This window comes from Phyllostomus hastatus, unplaced genomic scaffold (assembly GCF_019186645.2).
Source record: "Phyllostomus hastatus isolate PE091 unplaced genomic scaffold, TTU_PhHast_1.1 phas_contig_98, whole genome shotgun sequence".
Lineage (NCBI taxonomy): Eukaryota > Metazoa > Chordata > Mammalia > Chiroptera > Phyllostomidae > Phyllostomus > Phyllostomus hastatus.
Window position 1 is genome coordinate 9,212,845 of NW_025333999.1, and position 27,694 is coordinate 9,240,538.

Sequence of the window (27,694 nt, forward strand, 5' to 3'; positions counted from 1 at the left end):
GCGCAGCGCGGGCCTGGGCTCCTGCAGGTGCAGGGCCGCGCGGGGCGGGGCGGGGCGGGGCGGGGCGTCCTCGAGGGGCCGCACCAGGCCCGGGTGGCCCGGGTGGCCCGGGTGGCCCGGGCTGCGCGTCCGTCCGCGGGAGCCCAGGGCGCCCCTCCCTCCCTCCGAGAGCTCCGGTTTCCTGACTCTCCGGCAAGTCCCGTGCTACCTGTGGGGCGCGGAGAACCCACACCCTGGGGCCGGCCGGGCCGGGCCGGGTCGGGCGGGCGGCCAGCCGGGCAGCAGGCCTGGCGCTCCGCCGCTGAAACCGCTTGGCCGGGAGCAGGATCCCATCTTTCCGGTGAGGAGGGTCGGGGCGGGCGGAAGAGGGTGGGAGGATGAGAAAGTGTCCCCTCGTCATCCCGGGTCCGCTGCGGGGCGTTGGGGGCGGGAGGCGGGGCGTGGGGAGGCACACCTGAGGGGACCTCAGAGGCCGGCCTAGGGGAAAGGACCCAGGAGCGGCCGCGGCCCAACCTGAGCGGCTCTGGTGGGCCTTCCCAGCGCCCCGAGGTGCGCACCTCAGGGTGGGCCTCAGGGGCCCTAAAACCCACCTCTTCGCCCCTTCACTCTGGCTTCTAATCCTGTCCAGGGGGAGGCCCTGCCCTGCGGGTCGCTCCCCCAACCCCAGTCTGTTTGGGGGACACACCCTGCCTGAGTCCTGCCTTCCGTGGATGGACCCCCAGGCTCTGTCTCCCCCTTTTCTGAGCTTACAGCAGGGAAGGGGGTTATGGGAAGAGAAGAAAAAGGACGAAAGGCGTCGCTTCTCCTAAGAATGGCCTAAAAATGAGGGCAGGATGGGGAGTCGAAGGCGGCCTGGTTTAGTCCCAATGGGAGGAGCGCAAAGCCCCGTGTTTGTGGAGGGGGAGGGGGTCACACCCCTCTCCCTTGGAGGGGCTGGAGCCCCAGCAGCCACCCCCAGCCCCCGCCTTTAGACAGCAGCAGCCAAGAGGGAGGTCCCCAGGCCCCAGGCCGTTCTCCCTCCGGTTTGTCATAATTGGTTTCCACCGGGTCGCTTTTCTCACCCCCCCCACCCCCAGTCACAAAGAACCTTAATCCCAGGGAGGACTGCGGGGTGGGGGAGGGGGGGTGTTGAGCGTCATTTTCTGGGGGGGTGTAGGGAGGGTGGTCTGGAGCCGAAGCTGATAACTGGTGAGATCAATGGGATTTTAAACTCAGGGGCGAAGCCCAGCAATTACCTGAGGACAAAGGGTTGGGGCCCCCAGGTGTGGAGGACTGGACTTGGGGGGCTGGGAAGGAAGTGTGTTGGGGAGGGGCAGCTCTCACAATCCCTCTGATTTCCAAAGGAATCTGAGACATTCTTTAAAACTCTAGACTACCTCCCCCAGCCCAGCTCTCCGGCCCACCCCCACCTTCCCCAGCTTGGGTTAGAAACAGCTTCAAAGGTGGACGGGGCCCTTTGTCCCGCCTCTGCTTTCTTCTCCGCCTTTCTGGGCCGCCCCCCCCCGCCCGACCTCCCCAACACAGACAGGCCTCTGGGGGCCGGCTCCAGAAAGCCCTCACTGTTTTCTTTCTTGCTTTCTGAGGTGAGACCTGGCCGAGAGGGACACTTTGGGGAACAGCGAGGGAAGGGAGCTGGGAGCCCGTGCCGTGTCCGAGTGCCCGCGCCCCACGCCAAGCCCAAGCCCGGCGGGGCTCCCGCCTGCTGGCCGCCTTGGTCCCTGGCTCGCCCCGCGATTTAGTGCCTCTTCATGCTCTGGGGAAGTCCCTTCAGCTCATTCCTTCTGAACTGGCGACCGGAGATGCTAATAGTGCTCAGGAGGACTCTAATCAGGGGACCTCGGAGGGGTGTAAACTGTATGAATGTGCGGTAGGAAAGGGGCTTCCCCAGGGCCTCAGACAGGCCCGCAGTGGGCTCCAGCACCCTGGTTGCTCCTGGGGTGTGTGAAGTTGCTGAGCAAGGGTGCAGATGGGGGAGGGAGAATGCAGCAGGGGAAGACTTAGGGCAGGATGAACCTGTCCGTGGGGGTGGGGGTGGGGATGTGACAAGGCGAGGGCAGCAGTGTCAGCAGGCCTCACGCACATCCTGCTCCTGTTTAGGATTCCCAAGAGCACTAGCTACCTAAGAATAGCCTCCCTATCGATCCCCCTTCCCTGTCCCATCCTCCAAATAGCCAGGCAAGGCAGAGGGGAGCCAAAGCAGAAAGTCAGAGAGGGAACCCACTCTTTTTGGTCCTTTCAGGCTGGCTTCTACTTATGTCATTCCGTTCAGCCCTGTCCCTTGGAGTCCAGTGGTGGTACTTTCCAGTCGCCAAGCCAAAAAGCCTTGCCTCAGCCCTTGGTGTCCTCAGCCCTGGACACCACCGGGGACCAGCCCTTTCCGATGCTCTTTCCTCCCCACCGCCTGCCACAGGCCATCTGTCCATTCTTCACTCTCCAGTTCTTTCCCTGCCTGGCCCCCTAAGATTTCTGCCCTTCTCTTCTCACCTGCTCTTCAGGCTGTCTGTCTCCGAGCAAACCAGCATCTCAACTCTCACCCCCTTGCCCATGACCGCTTTTTCTTGCAAGCTCTGGAGTGCCGTGGCAAGGCCTCACTGGGATGTCTCAATCCCTGCAAAGCTTTCTACACGGCCTCTCTGCCTCCTCACGCCACCACCCACCCTACTCTGGGATACCAGTTTATTCAGCTCGCCTTACCTGCCACCCACCAGGGTTCTGTCTGCATCTCCGGAACACTGGGAAGCTTAGCATGGTTTTCCAGGCTCCAGCACAGGCCTGACTGAAGGCCCTTCGCCGCCCCGTCCCTACAGAGGCCCTTTCAGAGCAGGGTGCTGCCAGAACTGCCACCCACACCCTTCAGCAAGCACGCTTGTCCCTCTGTGTTCGTGAGGGTCCCCCTGCCCAGCGTGCCCTCCTCCGGAGGGCTTTTGTGTCCGGACCACAGCCATCTCGCCTGCCCCGTGGACTTTCTGCGCTCCTGGGGGGAGCAGCAGTCTCCATGGCTCTGGTCCTCTGCCGCACACCCTTATCAGATGGCGCACACCACAGCTGGTGCAGGCCGTGCTCCTTTACCCTTGCCATGGGCCTGCTAGGCAGCAAGGGCCTCGGGCGCAGAAACAGTCCATGTTCGCCCCCTGCCCCGTTCGCACCCAGCACAGTGTATCACACAGAGTAAGGACCTACTGGGGGAATAAACCACCAGAAAGCCCAGGAAGGTGTCACTGGCCCAGTGCCCTGCTGTCCTTCGAGGTGGAGGCAGGACAAGGAGCCAGAATCCGGCCTCTACCCTCCATCCTTAGGTGGGAGTGGATGGGGAGCGGTCCTAAGCAGTTAACCCCATATTTATCTGCTCTCTACAATGTACAGCACTGTTCTAGCCCTTCAGTGAATTAAAAAGATGGGCAAGACATTGCATCAGCCCCCGTCAAGTTCTCAAGACACCTGAAGTTTAATTGGGGGGATAAGCCCATAAAAAGGCAGTTGGTTCACAGGACTTTCGGAAATCTCTCTCTCACACCTACAATAGCAAGGCAGCATTTGGTTGTCCCAAAAGTGTGAAATAGGAGGCAGGAGCGAGGGGTGATGAGGACCCAGAGTGCGCAGAGCCCTGGCGATGCGCCTGGCAGCGCACGGAGCCCCGAGTGTGGGGGACAGATCATTCCCATGTCATGTGTGGGCGAGCTCAAACACAGGCCCTCCCGAGGTCACCGCTAGCGAGCCCTGGAACTCAGAGCCTGTCCTGGAAGGGGACCATCGGTGCCTCGAGGGGAGTGTTCTCCACAAGGACACGGGGCTCTTGGGTGGAAGCCAGCACAGGGTGGAGCTGCCGGCAGGGTCCATGGTTGGCGTGGTCTTTAAGAACAAGCAAGACTGCGACCAGCAGAGCAGACAGGTGAGGGGGACACTGAGAGAGCAGCTGGAGAAGGAAGGCCTCTCCAGGGGATGGTGAGAGTCGGGTGTGGCCAGAAGGTCACCCAGAGCAGCAGCAAGAGGTGGCCGGGTCACACTTCACAGATCTTGGTCTCCCTGCTTTGGCAGGAGGAGGCAGTGGGCTCTGAGAAAGGGAGTGAGCAGGTGCCATTGCGAGGCGAGGGTTGGGGAGCGAGGCTGGCCCCATGGCAGCATGCTGGGGGCCAAGGCTCTGAGGTCCAGGAGGCAGAGGGTCTGGTGATTGGAGGTGGGGGACATGGTGTCCGAACTCTGATGAGAAAAGGTCCCATCTAGGTCCTCATCCTCCCTTTCCTTCCCCCGCCCGGTTCTCCGTCAACTCTCCCTTCTCCCGAGGGGCCAGGTGTGCCAGTCAACCTCTTGGGTTAATGTTTACATGGCATAGGCTCAGGGGGGCATCCCTGGGGCTCTCCCTCCCCCACAGGTCCACGCACGAGGCGGGGCAAGGAGCACTGGAGTGAGACGAAGAGAAAGGACAGAGGGCCTGCTGCACAGGCCCTGGGGAGGGGACAGGCGGCGGGCCCCGAGTTCACTCAGGACATTTGGCACCAGCCACCTTGCTGGCAACAGAAATTGAGAACTAGGTACTGGGCCTGGGGTGGCCTGTCTGGGAGGGGCAGGAGCTCTGGCCCCTGTTGTGGGTCCATCACCGTCCCCAAGACCTCGGGCACTCTTGAGCTTAAAGGTATGCTAGGCCTGTGATCAGCCTTTTGGGTATGGCCAGGTGGTGCCCAGAAGGCCCGCCACGCGGCCCGGCTAGCAGGCGCCTGGTGTTCAGTGCTGCCTGCTGCTGGCAGAGGTTTTTGCCTCCCCTCTCATCCCTGCCTGAGGGGGAGGCAGCAAGCAATGGGGGGTGGGGGGCAGACCGTTCAGTGGGCCATGGGGAGTCTGGGGCCTCCCATGAGGAGGAGCAGGAGGCAGAGCTGGGGGGCTGGAGAGGGTCTGCTGTCTTGCCTGTGCCCTGGGGACCCCAGCCCCACCAAGGCGCACTCCAAGATCACTCTCAGCAAGTGATGACCTTGATGGCTGCCACGCATCTCGGGCCGGCAGAGGGAGCCCTAAGTCCACCATCCCCCAGGTTCAGGGCTGGCTAGCTGAGAACCTTCCCTGCCCAGGGAAGCCCTGCCGATTGGGCGGTGGGATGGGCCCTGGGGGGCGGGGGTGGGGTAGGGTGGGAGAGCACTGTCCTGGGCCCGGTCGCTCATGTAGGTCCAGGGCAGTGAGAGGGTCGGGACTGGGGCAGGTGGTCAGGGACACACAGAGGTCAGACGGGGTCAGGCCTCTGGGCCCAAAACTGTGTGTCTACCTGCCCAGCTCTGCCCTGGGCCTCCCAATCGGGCTGAAAACCACCCCCTGGCCCTTCAACACAGACTACCCCTCCCTGTCCCTGCCGCCTTTTCCCAACTCCACACTGAGCTTTCTGCAGTTGGGAGGTGTGGGTAGGGGGACGGCACTGCCCAGAGCCCTCCTTCTCCAGGACAGACCTGCTGTGGGCCCTGAATTAAGGTTCTCCTGAGGCCGCCCCAGTAGCCAATCCCAGAGCCCTGTGGAAGGGGGGAGGGGACCGTGCCGGGGCTGGGTCTTGAGGCTTCCCCACCCACCCCAGCAGAGGGGCCGGCCTCAGGCCTCCTTCCTCTGTCGCTGAAGAACAGGCAGTACGAGCCACAGCCCCCTCCTCCCCACTCCCTGCCGCCGCCTCCTCCTCGGCTGAGCCGGCAGGTTGTCTTGGCAACGGGAGGCGGAGAGGAGATGCGCTGAGGGATGGAGGTGTATGTCACCGAGGAAGCTGCCCGGCTCCTGCCCCACGCCCCAGGCCCTTGAAGGTACCGACAGCCCTCCCCGCTCCCCCCACCCAGTCCTTCCCTTCCTTCCCCTTGACCCCCTCATTGGATGTGCTTGTTTCTCCGATGAGAATGCTTCCTCCTCCCCGGCAGACTGCTACCCATGCCTCCTGAGCCACCTTGCTTCAGGCCCTTCCTGGCAGGCAGGCAGGCAGGCAGGCAGGCAACGGCTGATTCCAGCCTTACCTCTCGGGGCTCTGAGCAGGAAGACAGACCTCCTGGGGTGGGGTCTGCTGAGGGAGAGTGAGAGGCGGGGAGTGCCCGAGGCAGTAGGAAGATCAGAGGTCCTGAAGGCAGAGGCTGGCTGGGCCTGTCACTGGGTCTCTGGGGTGGGGGCAGGGGCGGGTGGATGCGGAGGGAGGCTGTGCAGGCCTGGGGTGGGGCCAGGATGGTAAGGGGGGTGGTAGGGAGAGACAACAGAGAGGCTCTGGGCCCAGGCTTGTTCCCCAGGAAAGCCTTGTGCCCTCCCCCAAGGATGCAGTCCCTCCTGTGGCATCAGAGGCGCCCCCCCTCCTGCATCCTCTCCTGGCCTTTTTTTCCTGGCTGGATTGATCCTGTTTCCACTCCCATTCCCAGCATCCTCACACCTCTCCGTGGGGCCCTCTCCCCCCACCTGCACCCAGCGGCTGAGCCTGGACTTTGTCCACTCTGCCCCAGCCACTCAGCTACCTGCCTTCTGTACTTCTCCTTTCTCTCTAGAGCCCATTCTTTAGGGTTCATTCTGCTCTGTATTCCACTAACCCAGACACATGCCTCCCCTCTGGTCCCTACCTGTCCCCACCTGTCCCCTCCTGTTCTCTTCTCTTAGAGGAAAAGTCCCCAGGGCACATTCTCACTTGTACCCCCCCACCAAGAACCTTCCCTGTGATTTTCCATTCAGTATCCCAAGCCCCCTCCCCCGTTTCCAGATTTCCGACAGCTGATATGTCAGCTGACCGGCTGTGGGCAGTGGTTACCAGGGCAACAGTGCAGGCTGCCTAGGTAGGCAGGTGTTGCCCGAAGAGGTAGAGAGGAGGCCAGGGCCAGGGTCAGCTATCTGGGCTCCGCCCCCTGCCCGCCTCTGGGGGTCACACAGGAGCTGGGCTCTGCTCTGAGCTCAGAGGAACCCCAAAGGACCGTGGCTGGGCCTTGGAGTGGTGGGGGTCTTCCTAGAGTCGGGGAAGACACATCCCTGGGATTCCATGCTGGGACCTGGGCGTCGCCTGGCAGGAAGTTAGTTCCCTTCCAGCGAAGCTGCCCTGGCAGGACACGGGGCCCTTCTCACTCACACCACCACTGCTGTGCTCTGTGGCCCTTCGGGGGGGCTCTGGCCTCCGCAGGGCTAACCCAGTCTCTGGCGCCGAAAACCTGCTTTTCCCAGTCTTCCTGTCCGTCCTCCCAGGAGAGGGTCCATCCTCGGGTGATGGAGTCCGGCACCTGTGCCCTTGGCAGCCAGGGAGCAGGGACCCCAGAGGCCTCTGTGGTTGCTGTTAGGTGCTGAGCAGGAGGTACAGGCTCTTGGAGAAGCCAGGGGCTGTCACCCTGGGCTGTGGGTCGAGCCCTGTCTGGCTGTTTAGGAGGAGGCTGGAGGGGCTGTGTGTATCGGCGAGCAGGAGCAAGCGTTGTGAGGTTGGGGTGTGGGAAAGGGAAAAAGGCCAGTGGCCGGCCCAGGCTGCTTCCGATTCTGCTTTGTCATGATGCCGGCTTAATGCTCCTCTTGTTTGAAATGGATTGAGTACCGCCAGTGAGCCAGCGAGTGAGGTGGAAGAGCAGACACATACACACACACCCTGGGCTGGCCACACGCTATCAGTGGGAGGTGGGGTGGTGCGGGTGTGGGGGAGCCAGTGGCCCTGCCCGACAGGCGCAGACGCCCCAGCCCGCTCAGCTCCGGATCCGAGCTCCAGGCTTGTGGAGGAGTGGGGTGGGGGCCAGAGAGGTGGGGGCCTAGGGGGGTAGGTCCCCTCCTTCTCCAGCTCCCCACCACCACACCCCAGGCAGTTTTTTTCCTGTTATTTGTGCTCTGGGGAGACACAGCTGGGTTCCTGGAAGAGAGGCCTGCTACCTAGGCTCAGAGGAAAAGCAGCAGCCTGGGGCCGGGGCCTGCGCCTGTCCCTGCCCGGCCTCCGGCTCAGAGCGTCTGTCCGGGAACAGGTAGGTGGCAGGGGCTCCCACTCTCTGGCCCTCTGTGGACACTTTGGGCCACAGCACCAGTCTGGGAGAGAGGCTCTGGGTGGTGGCAAGGAGCGCCCGAGGAGGGTCAGCTGTGATCCCTTGTTCAGTGGGAGACCGGGTCCTGTGGCCAGGCCCTGGAGTAGCTGGGTTTGGTCTGATCCAACTGCCTTCTGGTTTAGGGAAGAGGGGCTGGGGTGTTCCGTGGTGTCGCCCCAATGCCCCTTCACTTCGCTGGCAGTGTGGGCTGGGAGTCCCAGTGATGGCAAGGTCCAGGGTGGGCAGGGGAGTGTTCCCCCTTTGCTCAGTGACAGGGAAGGGAGAGAGAGGGTTGGCCAGCCTCCCCCTGGTGGGGGTAGCAGTTCACGCAGAGGCCTGAATGCTGTTGATGGGGTGGGAGTTGGTGGGGGAGGCCCTTCTAGCCCTTGGCTGGCCAGGCTGGGAGAGGGCTGAGTGCAGAATGAGGTTGAGTGGTAGGGTGTGGCCGAAGGCCTGACCCCAGCTGTCTCCTGCTGCTGGCTGTTGATGTACTTGAAGGTGCTGAGGGCTGAGCAGACACGCAGGCCCAGCAGGACCCAGAGCTGCCCCTGCCAACGGCCCTGCCTCAGCCCCACAGGCCAAATGCCCTTTCCTGGGCAGAGGCACCCGGGGGCTGTGTTGACAGGTGCCAGAGTCAGGGGAGCAGGGGCCGGCCTGGAAGACAGAGGCAGCCATGCTTTGGGAATGGGTGGCACAGGAAGGCCCCAGGCAATGGGTAGATGGGGTGCTCTGTGTGTGTCGCTGTGCATGTACACAGCTTGGGGAGGGGGTATCAGCATGTGGTGCAAGTGGCTGTGAAGGGGAGGATTGGTGGGTGGGTACCCGTGGGCGTCCACAGCACAGTGTGTCATTGTGTGGGGGCCTCTCTGGGAGAGTGGGGGTGAGATCTGGCAAGCAGGTGCATGAGTTTTACAACTGTTTCAGCATGGGCTCTCCTGCCTGTGCCCACATGAGGGGCTTGCCTGGGCGCTGCCGGCCTCCCCGTGGCCAGGTGCCAAGCACCTGGAGCAGGCTGGCCACCTGGGGGTGCAGGAGGTCAGGACTCCTCTTTTGGAGCTCATGTGTGTGTGTCGAGACAAGAATAGGGGTGGGCCATAATTCAGAAGGCTAAATTTGGGGTGCAAGACCCTTGCATCTCCCCTGGCCCTATCGAACCAGCTTGTACAAGTGACAGCACAATCCACCCACAGGGCCCACTATAAATAGAGGCCCGAGTGGGAACATGCTGAGGACCAAGCAAGCCTACGGGGCTGCAGGGACACAGAAAGAGGGGCTCCTCAGAAGGAGGATATAGAGAGAGGATACGGAGACCCAAGTGAGAGATCTAAAAGAAATCAGATGAATAGATGTGCATCCACGTGGGGCGGGAGGGGAAGAAGAGGGGGTAGGGGCCTGGAGCAGGTAGGTTTTCCGACCGAATCCCAGATTCTGGGCCCACCTGCTGCTGCCAGATAGTTCCCAGAGTAGGAAAGGGTGCTGGAGGGTGCTGGGGTCGGCATTAGAGGGGCCCTGACCCTAGTCCCAGCAGCTAGAACAGGGCTTTCAAAAGGCAGTGGGGGAAGCAGAATGGGAGGGAAGAGGGTTAGGGTTAGGGCTTGGCCAGTCTTAGAAAAGGCTCAGGCCTCAGGATGGGCAGAGGGAAGGGATGCTCTGATGGACCCACTTGCCCAGAACAGGGAGCCCTCTCCTGCTCCCTCACGTCCCTTCTGGGGGAGCGTGGGTTGCCCCCCCCACCCCGGGCACAGAGCCCAGCCTCGGCGCAGGCCTGGACTCCCTGCTCCTGATGTGATGCCCTAGGCCTTGGGCCCTTCCCCTTTCTGCACTCGGATGCTGTTTTGGGAACTGGTGACCTAGCTGGATCCTGCCTTTATTTCTGGCATTGAGTTGTTGCCACAGTAACTCTGGGGGGTGGGGCCGGGAGCTGGAGGGGGTGAAAGGGAAACAAACCAGGAAGGAAGGGAGGAAGGATGAAGAAAGTAAAGAAAAAGGAAAGCAGACTGAGCCAGGCCAGAGCGGGGCCTCAGTCACACTGCGAAGGAGACGGAGAAAACGGGGAGGGCCCAGCTCCTGCCCGCCCTGACCCCAGCCCACTTGGACGCTGGCCTCATTTCGTAACCTGTTTACTGTGGGCCCCTCAGCTTGGCCCTGCCTGGCAAGTCCCCACAGGTCCCCGCTCGCCGTCGACGGTCCAGGCCAGTGAGCAGGGTTCAGGACGGCTCCACCGTGTGAGGTCAACACATGGGATCTAAAGTTCCAAGTTCAAGCCAAGTGGGATCGTTGGGGACCCACTGAAAAGAGTATTCACTGACTTTGACCTGGGCAGGAATTCTAGCCTGGCTTCTATCTGGTGGCCTCCGGCAAGCCAACCTCTCAGCCAGGGTTTCTTCATCTCTAAATGGGGAGGGCACTGACTGGTGTAAATGCAGAAAGGAGAGTGCCTGGCCCAGTGACCGGCGCACAGCATGTGGTGGCTGGCTTAGGAAAGGAGCAGAAACTGGACCAGACGCCCAGGCTGTGGGTCTGCTGGTTGGGCCTTCATTTCTGCAGGCTCAGAGAGCCACTGTCAGGTCAGCCCCTACCTGGAGCAAGAGCCAGCTGTTTGGGTGGGCGGGTGTTATCGCCCCATCCGGGAGCAGAGAGGCTCTCGTTGTCCTGGAGATTGGGGTGGGCAGTGTGAGGTGGGGCTGGCTGGCGGCTCAGATAAGGCAGGCTGCACAGTCCGAGGAGGGTGGGGCGGACAGGGAAGGATGAGGAGCCCGACAGTGTCTGATCAGAGCCAGCTCTGCTGAGGTGTCCCTTCCGCACCCTGGGCTTGCCTTCCTTCCATCCTGCCCTACCTTCCTGCTGCAGCCTGCCCTTGCGGCCTCCAGGACAAGTTGCGGGAACCTAGGGAGTACACAACAGTGAGGTGCACGGTGGGAGAGGGTGGAGCCGAGCCGGAGGCAGCCGAGGGAGTGGGGTGTGGACTTGGGGGAAAGGAGCTTTGTGGGAGGGGCTACATGTGGGTGGAGTAAGCAGTTGTCTTTGTGGTGCGATTGGACGGAAGCCAGGCCCTCTCTCCCCACTCTTCTTTCTTTCTCTCAGCCCCCTCCCGCACACTCCTCCACCCCAAAACATTTCTGCCCCCCCTTAAAATTTCACCAGTAACATCTCACAGTATAAGACATAAAACTAACCCAAATTAAAAACTAAACCGCACCAAAGGGCAAAATATTAACAAGTAACCGAGGTGCTTTCAAACATGCTGGAGGATACTGGTGTGAGGGTCCTGGAGACATGTGCCTCGGGGCCAGGGAGGAAACCCCGAGGCGATGGGGGGAGGGGCTGTGGACAGCTGCGGATTAGCGGGGCCTGGGGGTGCAGAACAGAGACATCAGTACCTGGAGCCGCGTTTCTGAATGGCGCCTGTAGGACGTCGTGCACGTGGGCGCGTGGGCCTCAGCACAGCCCTGCTTCCTGGGACACAGCTCACCTCGGCCCCGCCCCTGCCTCCTTGCCTGCACCGTTACCACAGGTGGACAGCCATCGCCCCACTCGGTGGTGTCCCCTCAAATGGTTGCTCAATGGGAGGGCGCCAGGGCCACTTGGGTGCAGCCTGGGCCTCCAAGCCCCCCAGCCCGCTCAGCGCCCCCACTCCCTGCTCTCGCATGGCCAGGGACCCCGGCAAACCTCCTCTGCTCTCTGAAACCTCTGCCTAACTGGCCTGAGAGCTGCACAGGGCCTTGTCTCTCCCTTCTTTTTTAAACTTTTATTTACTTATCTTTAGAGGGAGGGAAGGGAGGGAGAAAGAGAGGGGAAGAAACATTGATGTGTGAGAGAAACGTTTATGGGCTGCCTCCCTTAAGGCACCCCAACTGGGGTCAAACCCGCAGCCTTTCACCTTGCAGGATGACCACCAACCAAATGAGCCACACTGGTCAGGGCTTCTTTATTTTTTATTTTCCAATCTCTCGTTTTTAATAAAAGCCATCAGATTGGGTTGGCCCATCCAAAGGCCACTGTACAGGGTTACCCTGCTTCTTACCCCGCCCTCTCCTTTCAGGGAAGCAAGTGCTTCCCTTTCGAAGCTGGTCCTTGGCCTGGACGCCCTTCCCCCTGCTGGAACCCTGCTCCCGCGGTGCCACCTCTTCCTCTTCATCCTTCCCTCCGCCTGCAAGCGTGCTCAAGTCTCCCCGTTTCCTAAAAACCTGTGGCCCGTCTTGCCTCCTCCAAAGTCACTCTCCCTAGCTCCCTCCTGCCGTCCCCTACACTTCTGAGAAGCAACCCCCCAGGGGTCCTGGCCAGACCCGCCCTCCTGTGGTCCCTAGCAAGGCAGCCTCAAGACCCCTCCTTGGGAGGCACTCTCAGGGCCACCAGGCCTCGATACCCACACAGGGGGGAGCTGTCACCCCTTCCATCACTCTGGCCTTCTCCAGTTGCTGCCCTCCTTTCTCGGCCCCTCCCCCGCCCCACCCCCATCCTTTCCCTAGGTGTTGATTGCACTTACTGTGTATCAGGCCCTTTGCTGAAAATACAGGGTCCGGCACAAATCATGCCACTCTTTTGTTACAAAATCTTTTATTACAAAATCATAAGCATGCCATTCTGTAACATAACAATATCACATCAAGCACACTGTATGACATTTTAGGTGAAATGTTTAAATTAAAACTATAAATTATTACACCCATGTTATTAGTCTACCAATCACCCGCAAGCAGGTGCTACTGCCACCGGACCCTGTGCAAGGAATCACTAGACACTCTCCCCACCCTCAAAGGAGCCGGCCGTGTAAGCCTGCTCCCCCCATTCACACTGTCTCTGGCTGTTGCTTCGAGTCCCCGGGTGTTTCCCAGAGGACCTTCTTTGACCTTCTTTCTCCCTTGGCAGACCTCAGGTGCAGACCACCCCTGCTGGCTCAACCTCCCAAATCCCTATTGCTAGCCCACCCCTCCCTCAACTCCCTGGACCTCCCCACCTGTTCACTACTGCACCCACCTCAACCTCCACCTGGCACAAATGAACCCATCGCTCTCCCTTCTGTCTCTCAGGCTTGCTAACTGCCTCTCCCCAGCAGCTCTCCAGATCAAGTCCTGTTTTGCGCACCCCGCCTCTGGGCTGTCTCCCATTTGCTCCTTTCCATCTTTGGCCCCCGGCCCAGTCGAGACCCTCAAGATCCCCCCACCTGTGCTGCTGCTGTAGCTTCCTGGCTAGTTTCTCTCCGACGGCTTCTTTCTGTCTGTCCATCTCCCAGGCTACAGCCCGATTCATTTCCTGAAGCTCTGCTTGGATCTGCCACTCCTTTGTTCAAAACAAGTTTCTAAGCATATCCGTGGTCCCTGCTGCCCACAGAACACAATCTCAGTCCCATAGTCTGGGGTCAAGGCCCCCACAGTCTGGCCCCCACAACCTGCCCCAAACATATCTCAGCCTCATAAACTCCACAGTTCAGCCCTCCACGCTGTTCCACAGGCAGACCTACTTTCACTCCTGCTGCTCTCTCTCTCGCAAATCCCTTTTTCATCTTTACATGATCTCAAACGGCATCCTCCAAGACTTGTCTCACACACCTCCTCCTCCTCTAAGAAATCTCTTTCATTTTCCCCTCTTGACACCCCAGGAGGAGTGATCCTCTCTCCCCTCACCACTCACAGCCCCTTCCACTGTCTTTCCGGCACCTTGATGTTCTGCTCGGCATGGGAGTCATCTGTGTACACGCCTCACTGCTAGAGGGCCAGCTCACTCCTCTGATTCACCTTCGTGTTCCCCAGAAGACATGTCATGGGGTGCAGCTCTGTGGTCATTGCAGAATAGGTTCCGAGAAAGTATTTGGTGAATGGATGGATAAAACAATACATGACTGGGTGGGGGGTGAATGGATGGATGGATGGATCAGTGGGTAGATGGGTGGGTGGATGAATGGACTGATGGATGAATAAGTGTTTGCCTCTAGGGCTAAACCAAGCGTATTGCTAGTCTGACAATGGCTGTTAAAGATTTGAAAGAGTGAGAGGGAGCTAACGGTTTCTTGCATATGTACTAGAGTTTATTCTGGTCCTCAGACATCTAGTTAAAAGCATTGCCAAGTGAGCTAAGAAGGGAGGGAAACCATAAGGCTGTGGAACAGAGTCTTCCCATGGGCACCATGTACCTGGTACGACTCTGAGGTCAGAGTCTGGTCTTGGAGAAGCTCCGGCTCTAGAATTCCAAAAAGACCTGGGAAATGTGGCAGATTCTGAGGGGAGTCTATCCTCACGACGCCCCTGACACAGTACTAGGCAGGCACCCTGAACGACGCCAATGCCTAAGATTTGGTCATTTGCAGTTCCACAACCCCAGACAAGTTTTTAACCTCTCTCTCTGGGCCTCAGTTTCCTCATGTGCAAAATGGGCCTACCTTACAGCGCTGCTGGGGGATGAAACCAAATAATCTTCGTAAAGTGCTTATCAAGGTGCAGTCACACCGAGGCATTTGTTGGCTTCAGACCCTATCAAAATCACTACTTGTCGCATTTTGACAAGAACAAATGTTTCAGCAACAGCACTTGCTCGGGACACAGCAAGAGAACGCTGCCCCACAAGAGGAAACGCCTTATCAGCGGTCTCTTGCTCAGCACTCGTTGGTTTCGGCGCTCGTCCAGAGCTCCGGCACGGATTCAGGATGAGTGCCGAGGTACCACTGTGCCCAGCACAAGCACATAAAATACAGTGGTTATTATTGTCGTTGTTTTGCCCTCCAGAAGTTAGCAGCCATTGTACTTAGCAAAACAAACATGCTCCCATGTCAGGCAACGTAAAATCCAGGACTAAGTTACACAGTTCTCTTGTTAAGTCCCACTGGAATTGAGGGAAGGCTGAGGACTAGAATGGTCAGGGAGGCCTCCCAGGAGAGGAGGGTTTAGGGCTAACCCTGAAGGCGGGTGGGATCTGGCAGGCGAGGCGGATGGAGAATAGTGAAAGGGCACGTGCAAGAGCAGGGGAGTGGGCGTGAGGGCTGCTGTGCAGCAAGCAGGTGGCTTTGTGGTGGAGAGACAGTGAGCAGGAAAGTGACCTGATATGACGCAATGGGAGATGAGATCGGGAGTGCCAGTGACCTCAGCCTTTCACGGACCTTGGTTGCAAAGGACGGCCACAGGAAAAATGCCGAAGCTCCTTAGTCCTTGCGGAGAGGTAACCAAACAAAACGCAGGTCCGGCTGCCGGCCCCAACAAAAGCCAGACTCATGAGGCAGGTGCTGGTGCAGGAGGAAAGAGGTTTTTAATTCCAGTGCTGCAGGCCCCGGGAGAGGGGTGGACCCCGTCTCAGGGAACTTCTCAGTCAGGTCTGTCTGACCTGTTGGCATCTCTGGGCCACAATGGAAGGAGAGTTGTCTTGGGCCACACATTAAATACATTGTGACACGTAATCACAAAAAATCTCATCATGTTTTAAGTGCATTTACAATTTCATGTTGGGCTACGTTCACGGCCATCCTGGGCCCTGGGTTGGATACCCCAGATTGATCTTCCTGCTCAAGTCCAGATTCTTACAGGGAGGAGGAGGGAGGGGCTTTTTTCCTATCCAATTATCTTTCTTGTTTTTGACAAGCTCAGGGCCCTATCCATCCATCTTTCTAGCTTTGGTGCACTCTGTGCAAGAACCTGCCCCTGCCGCCATCTCAGCCAATGGGGAGACTCCCCGGTGCTCTGACAGACTGTCTTCGGTAACAGAGATAGAAATAATAATAGCTAACACTACATAGAATTCGTAATATTTTGCGTATTTCACATGTTGTAATTTATCGGATACTCAGAGCAACCCCGTGACACCATCTTCCATTTTACAGATGAGAAACGTGAGGCACAGAGGGTAATTTGCCCAAGGTCACACAGCTTCTGAGTAGCTGACTTTTGTCCTCACCCCCAGGCTCTCTCCCATCCAGCTAGTTCACGCCCTAACCCCCACACTATGCTGCCTCCTCCCTGGCCTCTGTAGCCATCAGTTCTCTTCACTCTGTGGCTTACTGCCAGCAGACAGAAAGACAGTCCCACCACCATCACCACACTGGAAACTCAACCAGGCATTCACTGATGGTTATTATGTGTCCAGTACCGGCCTGTGTGTTACGGGGAGGAGGGATGGGAGTGTTGCTAAGGGAGTCACTGAGCAAGGAGAGGACACAGTCTGTGGCTGCAGCGAACTCCTTCTTACTCTACTGCAGCAGACAGGACCTAACCACCTAGGACTCAAGGACAGCAGTGCCCTGGCCGGGGGACCCTGGCCAGCAGGGAAGTCGCTCTTCAGAGAGCGGTCTCAGCACAGGCCCCTAAGAAGGCTGTGGGCAGGCGCTGGGCCCTGGCCCCAAGGGTGCTTTACTCTGCAAGTGAGTCCTGTGCAGAGGCAGCCTGTGCAGAGGCAGCCTGTACGGAGATACGGGCTGCCTCCAACCCCTCTCCCTTCCTCGAAGGGGTTGGAACCTGAGGCAGCGGCAGAGTGGCAGCCCCCAGCGAATGACCTGACCACTGTTCCCCAAGTTTGCTTGGTACCCTGTCCTCTCCTCCCCATGGGTCCACAGCACAGGCATGGCTAAGTTCCTCTGAGTTCACCCTTCCTGGGGTGGGAGAGCTAGTGGCACAGGGGACAGCACCTGGAGGGGGAGTGGGACTAGCGGCCAGCGCAGAGTCAAGGAAAGAGGGGCGTGAGGACCTGGGCCTGAAACTGGCCTGTAGCCCGATGCAGGGCAGGTGGGACCAAGCTGCTGCAGCGGGATGGCTAAACCCTGCCGTCATTTCCTTTCTAGCCAGAGAACAATGGCTCAAAAACAGGCGCAGCCCTCCACTTTCCCGCCTCCGGGGCCACAGTCGCGCTGGCTTCCCTAGGCTGAGCGAATGGAAAGCCTGAACCCGGCGCCCTTCCGCCCTGCTCGCCGGAGCGCAGGCCCAACGCTAGGGGCTGCCCAGTCCCAGCCGCTGCCCCAGCCGGCTGAGATCCCGGCCCTACAGCCTGGCTGGCACGCTCTCGCTCCCCTTCCAGGCCCTGCACTCGGCTACCAGCCTGGAGAGTCGCCGAGGGATGAGGACGCTACAGCCCGGTGGGACGCCCTTTCTGCCCTCGCTGCCGCAAGTGCGCAGCGCCCAAGAGCCGGGCCGAGCTTGACGCCCTGTCGTCTCCCGTCGCGCACAGGGATCTGCGAGTGACCCGACTGGCAATCTCCCTACTGCATGGACCGGCTGCAGAAGGTGCGCCGGGCTGCACCCAAACCTGGGCAGTTGGAGGCCTAGTGCTCCGGGTGGGTGGAGCCTTGCTTCCAGCCCAGGGTCAAGTCGGGGGGTCGATGGTGCCACCTGGTGGTTGTCCGCAGCGCCGCACCTTGAGGTCCTAGAGACCTAGGAAGCCCTCTCTGCCTTGGCCCATAGTCTTGGGGCCGGTCCTGCGCCTTTGGCGCGGCCCTCGCCCGCACGCACATTCCCACGCCCTCCTTCTCACTCTCCCCAGCAACCACTCACCTCCCCTGGGAGCGTGAGCTCCTCCCGCGACTCCAGTGTTCCCGGCTCTCCCTCCGGCATTGTGGTGAGTACCTCTTGGCCACCAGCACCCTCAGGCCGGGAGGAGGGCAGGGCTGGGCCACGCTCCATGCTGGGCAGCTTTACTCAGCCTCCATGACGGTGGTTCTGCCAGGGCTGATGGGCAGAAAGGACCCCCAGATTCAGAGAAGTTTCCCCCACTCAGGGTTCTAGGTGAAGGACTACTCTCTGAACTCTTAAACAATGGAACCATTAACTTACAGGAGCTGACATCTAAAACGGCCGTCCGTTTTCTTCCGATTGCAAGTCTGGCTCATAAGACCGGGATGCCAGGGGAGCCTTTGGTCACATCTGTTCCATTGCCACCATTTCCCTTCAGGCCAAGATGGACAATCAGGTGCTGGGCTACAAGGACTTGGCTGCCATCCCCAAGGACAAGGCCATCCTGGACATCGAGCGGCCTGACCTCATGATCTACGAGCCCCACTTTACCTACTCTCTCCTGGAGCATGTGGAGCTGCCCAGAAGCCGGGAGGTGAATGGAGGAAAGGTTCCTCTTGGACAGGGTGTAGGGGAAGGGCTCCCCCAGGCCATGCTGGATGGGTGGCAGGGTCCCTGTCGTGCTTTCTTTCCTGGAGGCCGGACTCCAAAACAAGAAGGGGAACTGAGTGCAGGAATCGACCTTCGGTAACCGAGTGTCGGTGGACAGCAAGCAAAAATGGGCCAGAGGGGCCCGTGGGGGAGCTGGGGTCGCCCGGTGCAGTGGCAGCGACACCAAAGGTCAGGTGGGAGGAGGGTGGGAGTGGGCAGAACAATAGCAGGTTTGTGGAAAGCACGCAGGAGTACCGAACTCAGAGGCTGGAAGTCCTGGCTGAGTGACCGGCGTGACTGTGGTCTCAGTGTCCCTTCCTGTTTAATAGAGGTGATACCTTCATCCCCTATCCCCCTTGCCAGGTAGTCAAGTGCACGAGATAAAGCACACATGGCAGGTGCTTTGTAAATGGTGTTTCAGAAAAGGGTAGTGCTGTGGCTGAGCAGTGACATGGGACCAGGCTGGGGAGACTTAAACACCCAGCCGGGAGCCCAGGTTCCCTCACGGTTGCTTGTGGGTCTGGCCCTGAGAACAGTGCCACAGCCACCCTTGGTTGGCCATCTGAGCACAAGCGCACCACTCCAGGGTCTGTGGCTTCTGGGTGCATCCTAGGGACAGACAGGTCTCTCAGGAGAGCCCTAGGAGGGAGGAGGAGGGAGGGCCCGCACTGGGAACTGGGAGGTCAGTAGAGAAGAGGCGGCCCAGACACTGGCCGGGAAGGATGCAGAGTTGGGTGGGGGATGAAGTAGTCCCTCTGGGGGCTAGGGACGAGGGTTTAATCCCACCCTATGGCTCTGACCAGCTCCTCTCCTTCGCAGCGCTCACTGTCACCCAAATCCACATCCCCCCCACCGTCCCCAGAGGTGAGTGTCACCCAGCCCTGCTCCGACAGGCCCCACTCCTCCCCCATGGGCCTCCAGACAGGGCTCTGCAGAGCCCAGGGGACAGCAGAGTCACTGGTCTCATGCTGCCACTGGCCAACTCTGTCTGTCTGTCTGTCTGTCTGACCCAGGACCTCAAGTAACCTTTTCTCCCTGGGCCAGGCCCCAGCAGCAGGTTGAGTCCTCGGATACCTTCCTCTGCCCTGGGGTTGGGGCCTCACAGGCTGCTGGTGGGAGGATAGAGATGGCAGAGAAAGGCGAAGTCACGGCTACATGGGCTGGAGCGGGTAGAGTGGGGGGCCTGGGGGCCGCAGTGAACCTCACTTCTGCTCTGCAGGTGTGGGTGGGCAGCCGGTCCCCTGGAACCATCTCTCAGGTTTCAGCCCCAAGAACCACCGGGACCCCCCGAACCAGCCTGCCCCATTTCCACCATCCTGGTAGGTTTCCCTGTCGGCCTGGCTGCACCCTTTTCCTGGGGTCTCTCTTCTCCTTCAGGAATCCGAGCCCCTTGCTCTCAGCCCCCCGCCGTCTGGGGTAATGCTCCCCACCAGACTGGCCAGGCCCCCAAGGCCAGACCCCAGGCAGAGCTCCCAAAGACTGTGGACCCTGCCTCGCCCCCCTCCCACCCAACCAGAAAAGTGCAGAAAGCCCCAGTCCCCAGAGGGGCAGTCCCAGGAGCCCTGGTCCTGTCTGGGCTCTGGAGGGGAGCCCATGGATTTCCTGTCTTCTCCTGTCCCACTGTCTCCGTTTTCATCACTGGCCCAGCCTCCCCCACCGCCAACACACAGTCGTCCTCACCCTCTTTCGCTCCCTACAGAGACCACCCGCCCAGATTCCAACATCTACAAGAAGCCACCCATCTACAAGCAGAGAGGTGAGGTTCCCCTGATTGACCTGGCCTGCCTGCCGGGAGGCCACACCGAGGGCGGGGAGTGGGCAGGAGGATGACCGTCCTCGCTGGCACGGCACGCGCCCTGTGCTCTGTGTTCTCCTTGTGCCTTGTTTCAACACCCACAATCTCACGGGTGTACGGGGGAGAGGTGAGGGGCTGGCGACGTGCACGGGCTGACCCTGACCTCCGCCGGCAGAGTCCACTGGAGGCAGCCCCCAGAGCAAGCACCTGATTGAGGACTTCATCATTGAGTCATCCAAGTTCCCTGCAGCCCAGCCCCCTGACCCCAACCAGCCCGCCAAGATCGAAACCGACTACTGGCCATGCCCACCGTCACTGGCCGTTGTGGGTGAGAGAAACTGCTGGAGAGGGGAAAGGCAGGCCAGGCCACTGCCTCAGGGCCCCTGTTGATGCCCGAGAGCCCCCCCACCCCCGCCCCGTGTCCTCCGTGAACCCTGCAGGCGCTTTGGCCACCCACTCCTGTAGCTCCCAGTGTCAGTGCCCTATTGTTACGCATCACTTTCCAGTCACTTATTTGACCAGTCAACAGACATCTGTCAAGTGTCTGCTGTGTCCCAGGCTCTGCGGTCGGAGCTCTGGGAGAGGGAGAGATGAGACACGGTCTCATCCCCAGTGAGCTCAAGTCAGGGGAGTGTGGTTCCTGCCCAGCCCCACTGTGAGGCAGCCGTTACTTGTGTTTTATTTGTTTTTAATTTTTTAAAGATTTTATTTGTTTATTTTTAGAGAGAAGGGAAGGGTGGGAGAAAGAGAGGGAGAGAAACATCAATGTGTGGTTGCCTCTCACCACCACCCTCACCACTGGGGACCTGGCCTGCAATCCAGGCATGTGCCCTGACTGGGAATCAAACTGGTGACCCCTTGGTTCACAGGCTGGCACTCAATCCACTGAGCCACACCAGCCAGGGCTTATTTTTAAATTTTTAAAAAGAGCTTATTCATTTATTTTTAGAGGGAGGTGAGGGAGGGAGGAAGAAAGAGAGGAGAGAAACATCAGTGTGGGTGAGATACATCGATTGGTTGCTTCTCGCACCCCCAGCCAGGGACCTAGCCCACAACCCAGGCAGGAGCCCTGACTGGGAATAGAACCAGGGACCTTTCAGTTTGCAGACTGGCACTCAGTCCACTGAGCCACAACAGCCAGAGCTGTTATTTTATTTTATTTTTTAAAACTAATTTGTAGTGTGTGCTTTCAGGTGCAGCCCAGTGCGATGCACACCGCCAGCACCTGGCAAACACTTGCTGGGCACATGGTTGGTTGATGCACTTGCTTCTGCCTGTGTTTCCCAGAAACAGAATGGAGGAAGCGGAAAGCATCTCGGAAAGGGGTGGAGGAGGAGGAGGAGGAGGAAGATGATGACTCTGGGGAGGAGATGAAGGCTCTCAGGGAGCGTCAGAGAGAGGAACTCAGTAAGGTGAGCATCTCGTAGCCTCAACCCAACCTCCCTGTGTCTTCTTGGGGACCAGAGTTCTGGTTGTACAGCTTTCCTGTTCCAAACGGGTTCGTGCCTGGAAGGGGTCCTGGCTGGAGCATGTGAGGAACCCCCCTTCCTTCCCAGGACTTCAGTTGCTGCTTTGGAAGGGGCGCCAGGCCTTCACGCTGCTTCTGGGGGAACATGAGTTAGTATTAGGAAGGGTGGTCCCAGCAGGGCCAGGCTTCAGCAGGCTGAGCAGCTCATGGGAAGAGGTGAAGGGAGAGAGCAGGCCGCTGGGCTCCAGAGCCGAAGAGACGGTGTTGGGAGTCACACAAAGGCCGCTCACAGTGACAAGGGCTTGTGCTCTGGGCCATCGTGACCTGGGATAGTAGGCCACCGGGGTGGAGTTACCCTGAGCGGCTCTGCTTCCTTGCTCCCTAGGGTGGCCAGACCCGGTGTGGCAGTGCATCAGACCAGCAGGATAGGCTCCATGGGTTCCCGGGCCCAGCCCAGCCACAGGCGAACCTGTCCCCACTCCTGCCTGCAATACGCCCAACTCTGAACCTTCTGGAGACGAGAAACCAGGATCAGAGTCTTGGATCCACCTCCCTTTCTCCCTCCCTAGGTTACTTCCAACTTGGGAAAGATGATCTTGAAAGAAGAGATGGAAAAGTCGCTGCCTATCCGGAGGAAGACCCGCTCTCTGCCCGACCGGACACCCTTCCACGCCTGTGAGTGCCACAAGGGGGCTTGACTCGCCTGGCCAGACCCTGCGGCCGGAAGTGCGCAGTCAGTTCGGTGTGTCCGTCCTCCGCCTGGCCCCGGGCTGCTTCGGGGCGCGGGGACGTAGACCAGTCACTGGCTCAAGGTGCTGGTGCCTCCTCAGAGCAAGAATCCCGGGAATGGAACAAGACCAGGTGATAAAAGATAGTGTCATCTAAGCAGAATTAGCCAACTTGTTTAATTTAGCCAACATCTGTTGAGTGTCCACCGTGTGCTAGGCACCGGCAATTGTAAAGAGTGAAAAAACAGTCCTGTCCTTCAGTGGCTTCCAAGCTTTGGGAAAATGGACGTGGAGACAGGGCCTTTGGCCTGTGCAGCAGGGACTGTGATGTGACCGAGTGCACAGTGCCTCCAGTGACAGGGCCTGGGGTCGGGGGTGTGGGCGAGCAGAGGCTTGAAGGGTGAGACAAAGCCAGCAGCGGGGGGCGAGGGGAGGCACTGCAGACACTGGGGACAGTGGGGACACAGGCCAGGAAGAAGAAACCTCCTGGCCAGGGGAGAGAGCCTGGAGCAGCCTGGAGTCACAGAGCCCAGAGTGCACCCCGAGGTGGCGGGACTGACACCAGAGAGGCCGGGTGGCCAGCGCTTTGGACATCACCATGCCTGGAGTCACCAGAGTCCGGCCGGGACTGCCTCAGAGGTGGCAGCCAGAGAGGAGAGGGGAGGTCTGGAACCCAGAGCTGGAGTTACAAGGCCCCTGAAAGTCTGGCCTCAGAAGCCACACAGCGTCGCTTTCACTGCGTCCCCGGGTCAGAGCAGCTCGCTGACAGCGCAGACTCCGGGTGGGGGAGAGGTGGCAAACCACACGAAGGCACTGGGGATGGGGTCGAGGGCCATCTTTGGAGATAAGCGGCCACACTCCCTGCAGTCTGGGTGAGGGATAAAATGCACACAGGCCCAGAGAAGAGAGAACGGGTGTGAGAAGCAGAGCAGACGGGATCGACAGGACTCCACGCTGACGGGCCCGGGGCCAGGGAGGTGAGGGAGAGGCGCGTTGGTCTTTCTTGGGTGCTGGGGGATTACAAACCCAGAGCTGAGATCCTGAGAGAGGCGGGTCTGGGGGCCGAGGTGCAGAGCCAGGTTTGGGGCACGTTGGGTTTGGGGTGCGAGTTTGCCTGAGTTGGGAGCTTGAGGGGTGAGTCAGGCCTCGGGGAGGGTCTCCCGATGACGACAGGCAGTAGCGAGGCCTTGAGAAAGAGGCAACTGCACGGAGAGAAGAGAAGGGAAGGCAGGGATGGCCCCTGGCGACCACGCATGTTAAGAGAGGAGGCCAGGGAGGGATCCAGCCTCGGAGTGGGGGCTGCCCAGGAGAAGCCTCTCTCTCTGAGGTTTGGGGACTCGATCTGGGAGAGGCCACATTAGAAGTGGACGCAGTCTGCCGAGTGAAAGAAGGGCAAGTCTCACTGAGATGTGGGAAGATTTGGAACAGCTCTGCAGGGAAGGGGGCTGCCTCAAAGGCCATCCATCTGCAGCGATGACAATCTACGCGCTGCAGGCTCCACCTCCACGGGCCGCCCACCAGGGGGGGCCGTGGGCTGCTCCAGGCAGTGATGTCTGAGCCAGGTGCTGTGAGATGAGGGGCCAGGTGAGCTGCTGAGTGCTGGCAAAAGCAGTTTTGAGCCCAACTATAGGCCGAAGGACAGGGAGGGCCCCATGAGACCAACAAGCAGATGTGCTAGGAGCAAGGCTGAAGGAGGCTGCAAACAAAGAAAGGCGCTGTGGCCACAAAGTGGGACACCCAGGCTGCAAACGTCAGGGTGAAGCCGGTGTGGCCGGCAAGGGCAGGGGCAAGGGACCCTAGGGTGCATATGTGGCTAGGACATCCATGGGGTCACCAGAAGACCAGGGTGATATTTCAGGATGGGTGGGACATGTGAACAGAGGCGTGTTTAGAGAGCTTGGAATGAATACTGGAGGCCTGAAGGAGGAGACAGAGGGATGCTCCGAAGGTCAAAGGTTGAAGGTCGAACTCCATATCCACATTCCACTGGAGTTTGCTCTCAGTCAGGTCGGCTCCTTAACTTCCCGCCTGGCCTGGCCCAGTGGGCGAGCCCGCTGTTCCCACCACCGTTGTCTCAGTTCCCCGAACTTGTCTGAATGTGTCTGTGCTGCAAGGTCCTAGGGTTGCGTGGGCCCCAGGGCCGCTAACCCCCTTCACGGTCTCAGAACCGTGGGCGGGCGTGTCACTCTGACTTCATGGTGACGCCGAACGGCCACTTCCAAACGTAAACAAACACACACACATAATCTGGAGTGAGAGCTGTCTCACGAGCCTTGTGGACTGAAATTTTATCAGGCAGGTAAAGTAGAAATGTATACTTATTACAAAACTAAAATGCTCCGGTAATGATATTGTGAAAGGTAATTTTCTACACAAAAGTAACTATTAAGTATCTTCAAAGTGAAGTGTTAAGGGGAAAAAACAAGTTCCCCAAAGCACATTTTGTTCTCACCAATTAAACTTCCAAGTAAGGAATTTATAAGAATGTTTTGAAAAGACAGCTCCGTATAGTTGTGAGTCTGACCAGGCTAAACATTTAAACAAATGTGAAAATATTGCTGTAGAGTGCCGGCAATTTCTAGTCATTGGAGGTGAAGGAGTTTTGAGATCTTCCCAAACCAAGAATCTTAGGCACAAAGTTTTTCTCAGAAAACCTACCACTAAAAACCAATTTTCCTGAGTTACAGTCTGCGGTGCTTGAGAGGTCAGTGCCCTTGTCCCACGTGCAAGCTGGCAGTGACCGCCAGTCGGCTGCCTCGAAGGGCGCCGACTTGGCGCAGTCCGGCAGCTCAGCCTGCGGAGAGCATCCTTGTCGTGTATGATAACGTCAGATGCTTGAGATTTGGTTACTAGAGTCGCTCATAATAAAATTCTAACAACTGGTTATTCTCACAAGATGTCCGATTTATTTTTGTGTGCCAGAGGTCCAATTTTCAATGGTGAGCCTCGCCCTCTGACCATGTCTGGCCAGCCATGGATTTTAACTCGCAGGCTTCAGCCCGAATGAGCTGTCAGGGCACTTCTGTTAGAGAGGGAGGGAAGGCATGAGGGACAGTCCAGAGGCACCAGCACGATGTCGCTCCCCAAAGGTTATGGGCAAGAGCCAGAAGCCGACAGAGGCCTGCCAGGTTCCCCTGGGTCTTCCCTTCACTGCCCAGCCCCCGGCCAAGCAGGCCAGAGAGGGGGCCCTCTCAGAAATGACTGTCAGGCCGGAGGGACTGAACGGGCCTCTCGCTCTCTTCTAGCCTTGCACGGTGGAACCTCTAAGTCATCGTCGCTCCCGGCCTATGGCAGGCCCACCCTGAGCCGGGTAAGGTCCCAGACTGCAAGGGAGGCATGTGCATGTGGGGTCCTCTGAGGGACTGAGCTGCTTGGAAGGGGACTGATGAGGAATATGTCAGCTACCTTCTGACCCTTCATGTCCTTTCTAGCTACAGTCCACAGACTTCAGCCCATCTGGGAGCGAGACTGGAAGCCCAGGTGAGAGGCAGGGTCAGGCAAGCTGGGAAAAGGGTTCCTGCAGCCCCCCGGGGCAGCTGGTCTGTGGCATGGGCTGGGCCATGTGGCTGGAGGTCTGGGAGGCGAAGCTGGCAGATTTGAATGCTTCCCAACCTCTGAGCCGCCTCTGAACAGTGACCCCTCTCTCCCACAGGTGTGCAGGTGAGTGCTTTCTGGAGGGGAACACGTGGAGCACCAGAAGCTGTGGATGAGAGACGAGCAGTGTTGGGGGAGGGGGTGTTGGGTCACAGAGGGGCCTGGGGAGTATATGAGAAGCCCAGGGTAAGGCTGGGGAGGCCTCCCTGCCCCGCTCTGGCTCACTGCGGCTTTGGTCTCCCCAGAACGGAGAGGGCCAGAGGGGGAGGATGGACCGGGGGAACTCCCTGCCCTGTGTGCTGGAGCAGAAGGTGAGGGGCAGCGGCAGAGCCAGGGGGTGGTGGGCAGGGGGCAGAAGCATCTACAGAGGGGGGCAGCTTGCGGAGAAGCCAGGGCAGTGAATGCGCTAGGGGGTCCCCCTGAAGTTGCTGATGGGGGGCAGCAGGGAAGCTGGGGCAGATGGATGCAACACAGCATGAACCCAATGGCCCCTGCAGGCTGATGAGGGGTCTGGGGAGTTGAGGGGTTACAGCAACAGGGAATGCTATGGCCCTAAGACTGCCCCTGCCCCCCAGATCTATCCCTATGAGATGCTGGTGGTGACCAACAAGGGGCGGAACAAGTTGCCTCCAGGCGTGGACCGGATGAGGCTGGAGGTACGAAGGGAAGGTGTGCTGGGTGGAGCAGGGGCTCCTGGGGGGCGGGCAGCCTCCCCGCCCTGGTGAGGAAGACCTCGGCCTCTTGGTCTGGGTGCCCCTTGGTCGCTCTGCCCAGCCCCACCGTCCCTTCCCTAAGCAGCCTTGCTGTGTCCCCCCGCAGAGGCACCTGTCAGCCGAGGACTTCTCCAGGGTATTTGCCATGTCCCCTGAAGAGTTTAGCAGGCTGGCTCTGTGGAAGCGGAACGAACTCAAGAAGAAGGCCTCCCTGTTCTGACTGCGCCCACACTCCGTGACTGCCCCTCACCCTAGCTGTTCTCTGGAGCTGGGTCCCTAAGCCCTAAAGCATCATCTCTTGGGGGAGCAGGAGGTGGCCAGAGGTGGGGCCGGCTCCACGCGCATGCGGGGTCACGAGGAGCCCAGGCTCCTTTCAGTGCTGGGGTGTGGAACATGGACGTTCTTCCTGTGAGGGGCCGGGGGCCACCCCACATCCCTGGCCCTCACCGCACAGGGCAAACCCAGGCCGGACTCCAGCATCCCAGAGTTAATGTCTGCACCCTCTCCCTGTCCCCACCCTATGGAGAGGTCCCCAGAAGGGTGAGAGTGGGGAGACATGAACGTGGCACTTGGTGGTCAGGTCTGTTAATATCCAGACCAATGGGCAGCTAGCACCCTCGAGCCTGGCAGCAGGGTGTGGGGGCAGGAAGCAGCAGGCAGGTGGGGGTGGCACCCGGACCCTGGGTGTGCCCGGCACTCCTCCTTGCCTCGCCTCACCTCAGACAGCTTCTCTTGCACCTGGGCCTCCCTGCCTGACCCAGCGGGCGGAAGCAGGATGGAGCTCAGCCTCCAGGCAGGGGCCCTCCAGCTTACCCTGTTCTCTCCTTGCAAATCCTATGCTTTGAAGCCTCATGCTCAGCCCCTTGGCTTCCCCAGAAGCCTTGGCTTAGAGTGGAGATGCTGCCTATACTGAACCCCAGCCCCCCATCGGCCTCCAGGCAAAGTGAGCTAGAATCCTACCTTCTGCCACCCAGGTCCTAGGCAGAGCCAGGCCTTCAGGCTCCCTTGGGTAGAATTAAGAGGCCAGGCTGGGTGTCCTGGCCCCCTGCCCCCACGTCCCAACATCCCCACCATCCCCACCATCCCCCACCATGCTCTCTAAAGAATGTAATTTATTGGGGCACCCCCAGCTGCTTTCCTCACCCAACTCTCTGCCCTACCTGATCACGTCCCCAGCTTCCCTTCTCTACGAATCCACACGTGTATATAATTATATATATATTTTTGCCCAGGTCTGGGTTGTGTTCCTGCCCGGATGCTGGCGTCCCTTTCCACCGTGTGTGTGCGTGTGATGCTGGGGGAGGGGAGCTCTGCTTGGAATTAAAAGGTTGCATTGGGTCCCCAAAT

The 27,694-nt window shown here is 59.4% G+C and overlaps 1 protein-coding gene across 10 annotated transcripts; it reads left to right on the forward strand.

Annotated features, from left to right (window-relative positions):
• Nucleotides 1–72: 72 nt before the first annotated feature.
• On the forward strand, nt 73–27,693 carry DMTN (dematin actin binding protein). Of its 10 annotated transcripts, none has more exons than XM_045853433.1 (16): nt 73–340; nt 16,968–17,173; nt 17,430–17,504; nt 17,838–17,993; nt 18,869–18,913; nt 19,269–19,368; nt 19,749–19,805; nt 20,020–20,172; nt 21,132–21,256; nt 21,882–21,987; nt 25,286–25,350; nt 25,472–25,520; nt 25,693–25,700; nt 25,880–25,945; nt 26,210–26,290; nt 26,454–27,693. In XM_045853433.1, exons 2-16 carry the CDS (start codon nt 17,156–17,158, stop codon nt 26,565–26,567), a joined length of 1,218 nt encoding a protein of 405 aa, XP_045709389.1. In that variant the 5' UTR covers nt 73–340; nt 16,968–17,155; the 3' UTR covers nt 26,568–27,693. The 10 variants fall into 10 exon arrangements, with proteins under 10 accessions (XP_045709389.1, XP_045709393.1, XP_045709392.1 ...); XM_045853434.1 differs by lacking the exon at nt 73–340 and adding an exon at nt 5,612–5,768; XM_045853435.1 differs by lacking the exon at nt 73–340 and adding an exon at nt 7,737–7,919.
• The last annotated feature ends 1 nt before the right edge of the window (nt 27,694 follows it).

Coding starts and splice junctions, on each gene's coding strand:
- DMTN (XM_045853433.1), top strand. Junction 20,173..21,131: donor ACCGTCACTGGCCGTTGTGG/GTGAGAGAAACT, acceptor TGTGTTTCCCAG/AAACAGAATGGAGGAAGCGG. Junction 25,946..26,209: donor CCTGTGTGCTGGAGCAGAAG/GTGAGGGGCAGC, acceptor CCTGCCCCCCAG/ATCTATCCCTATGAGATGCT.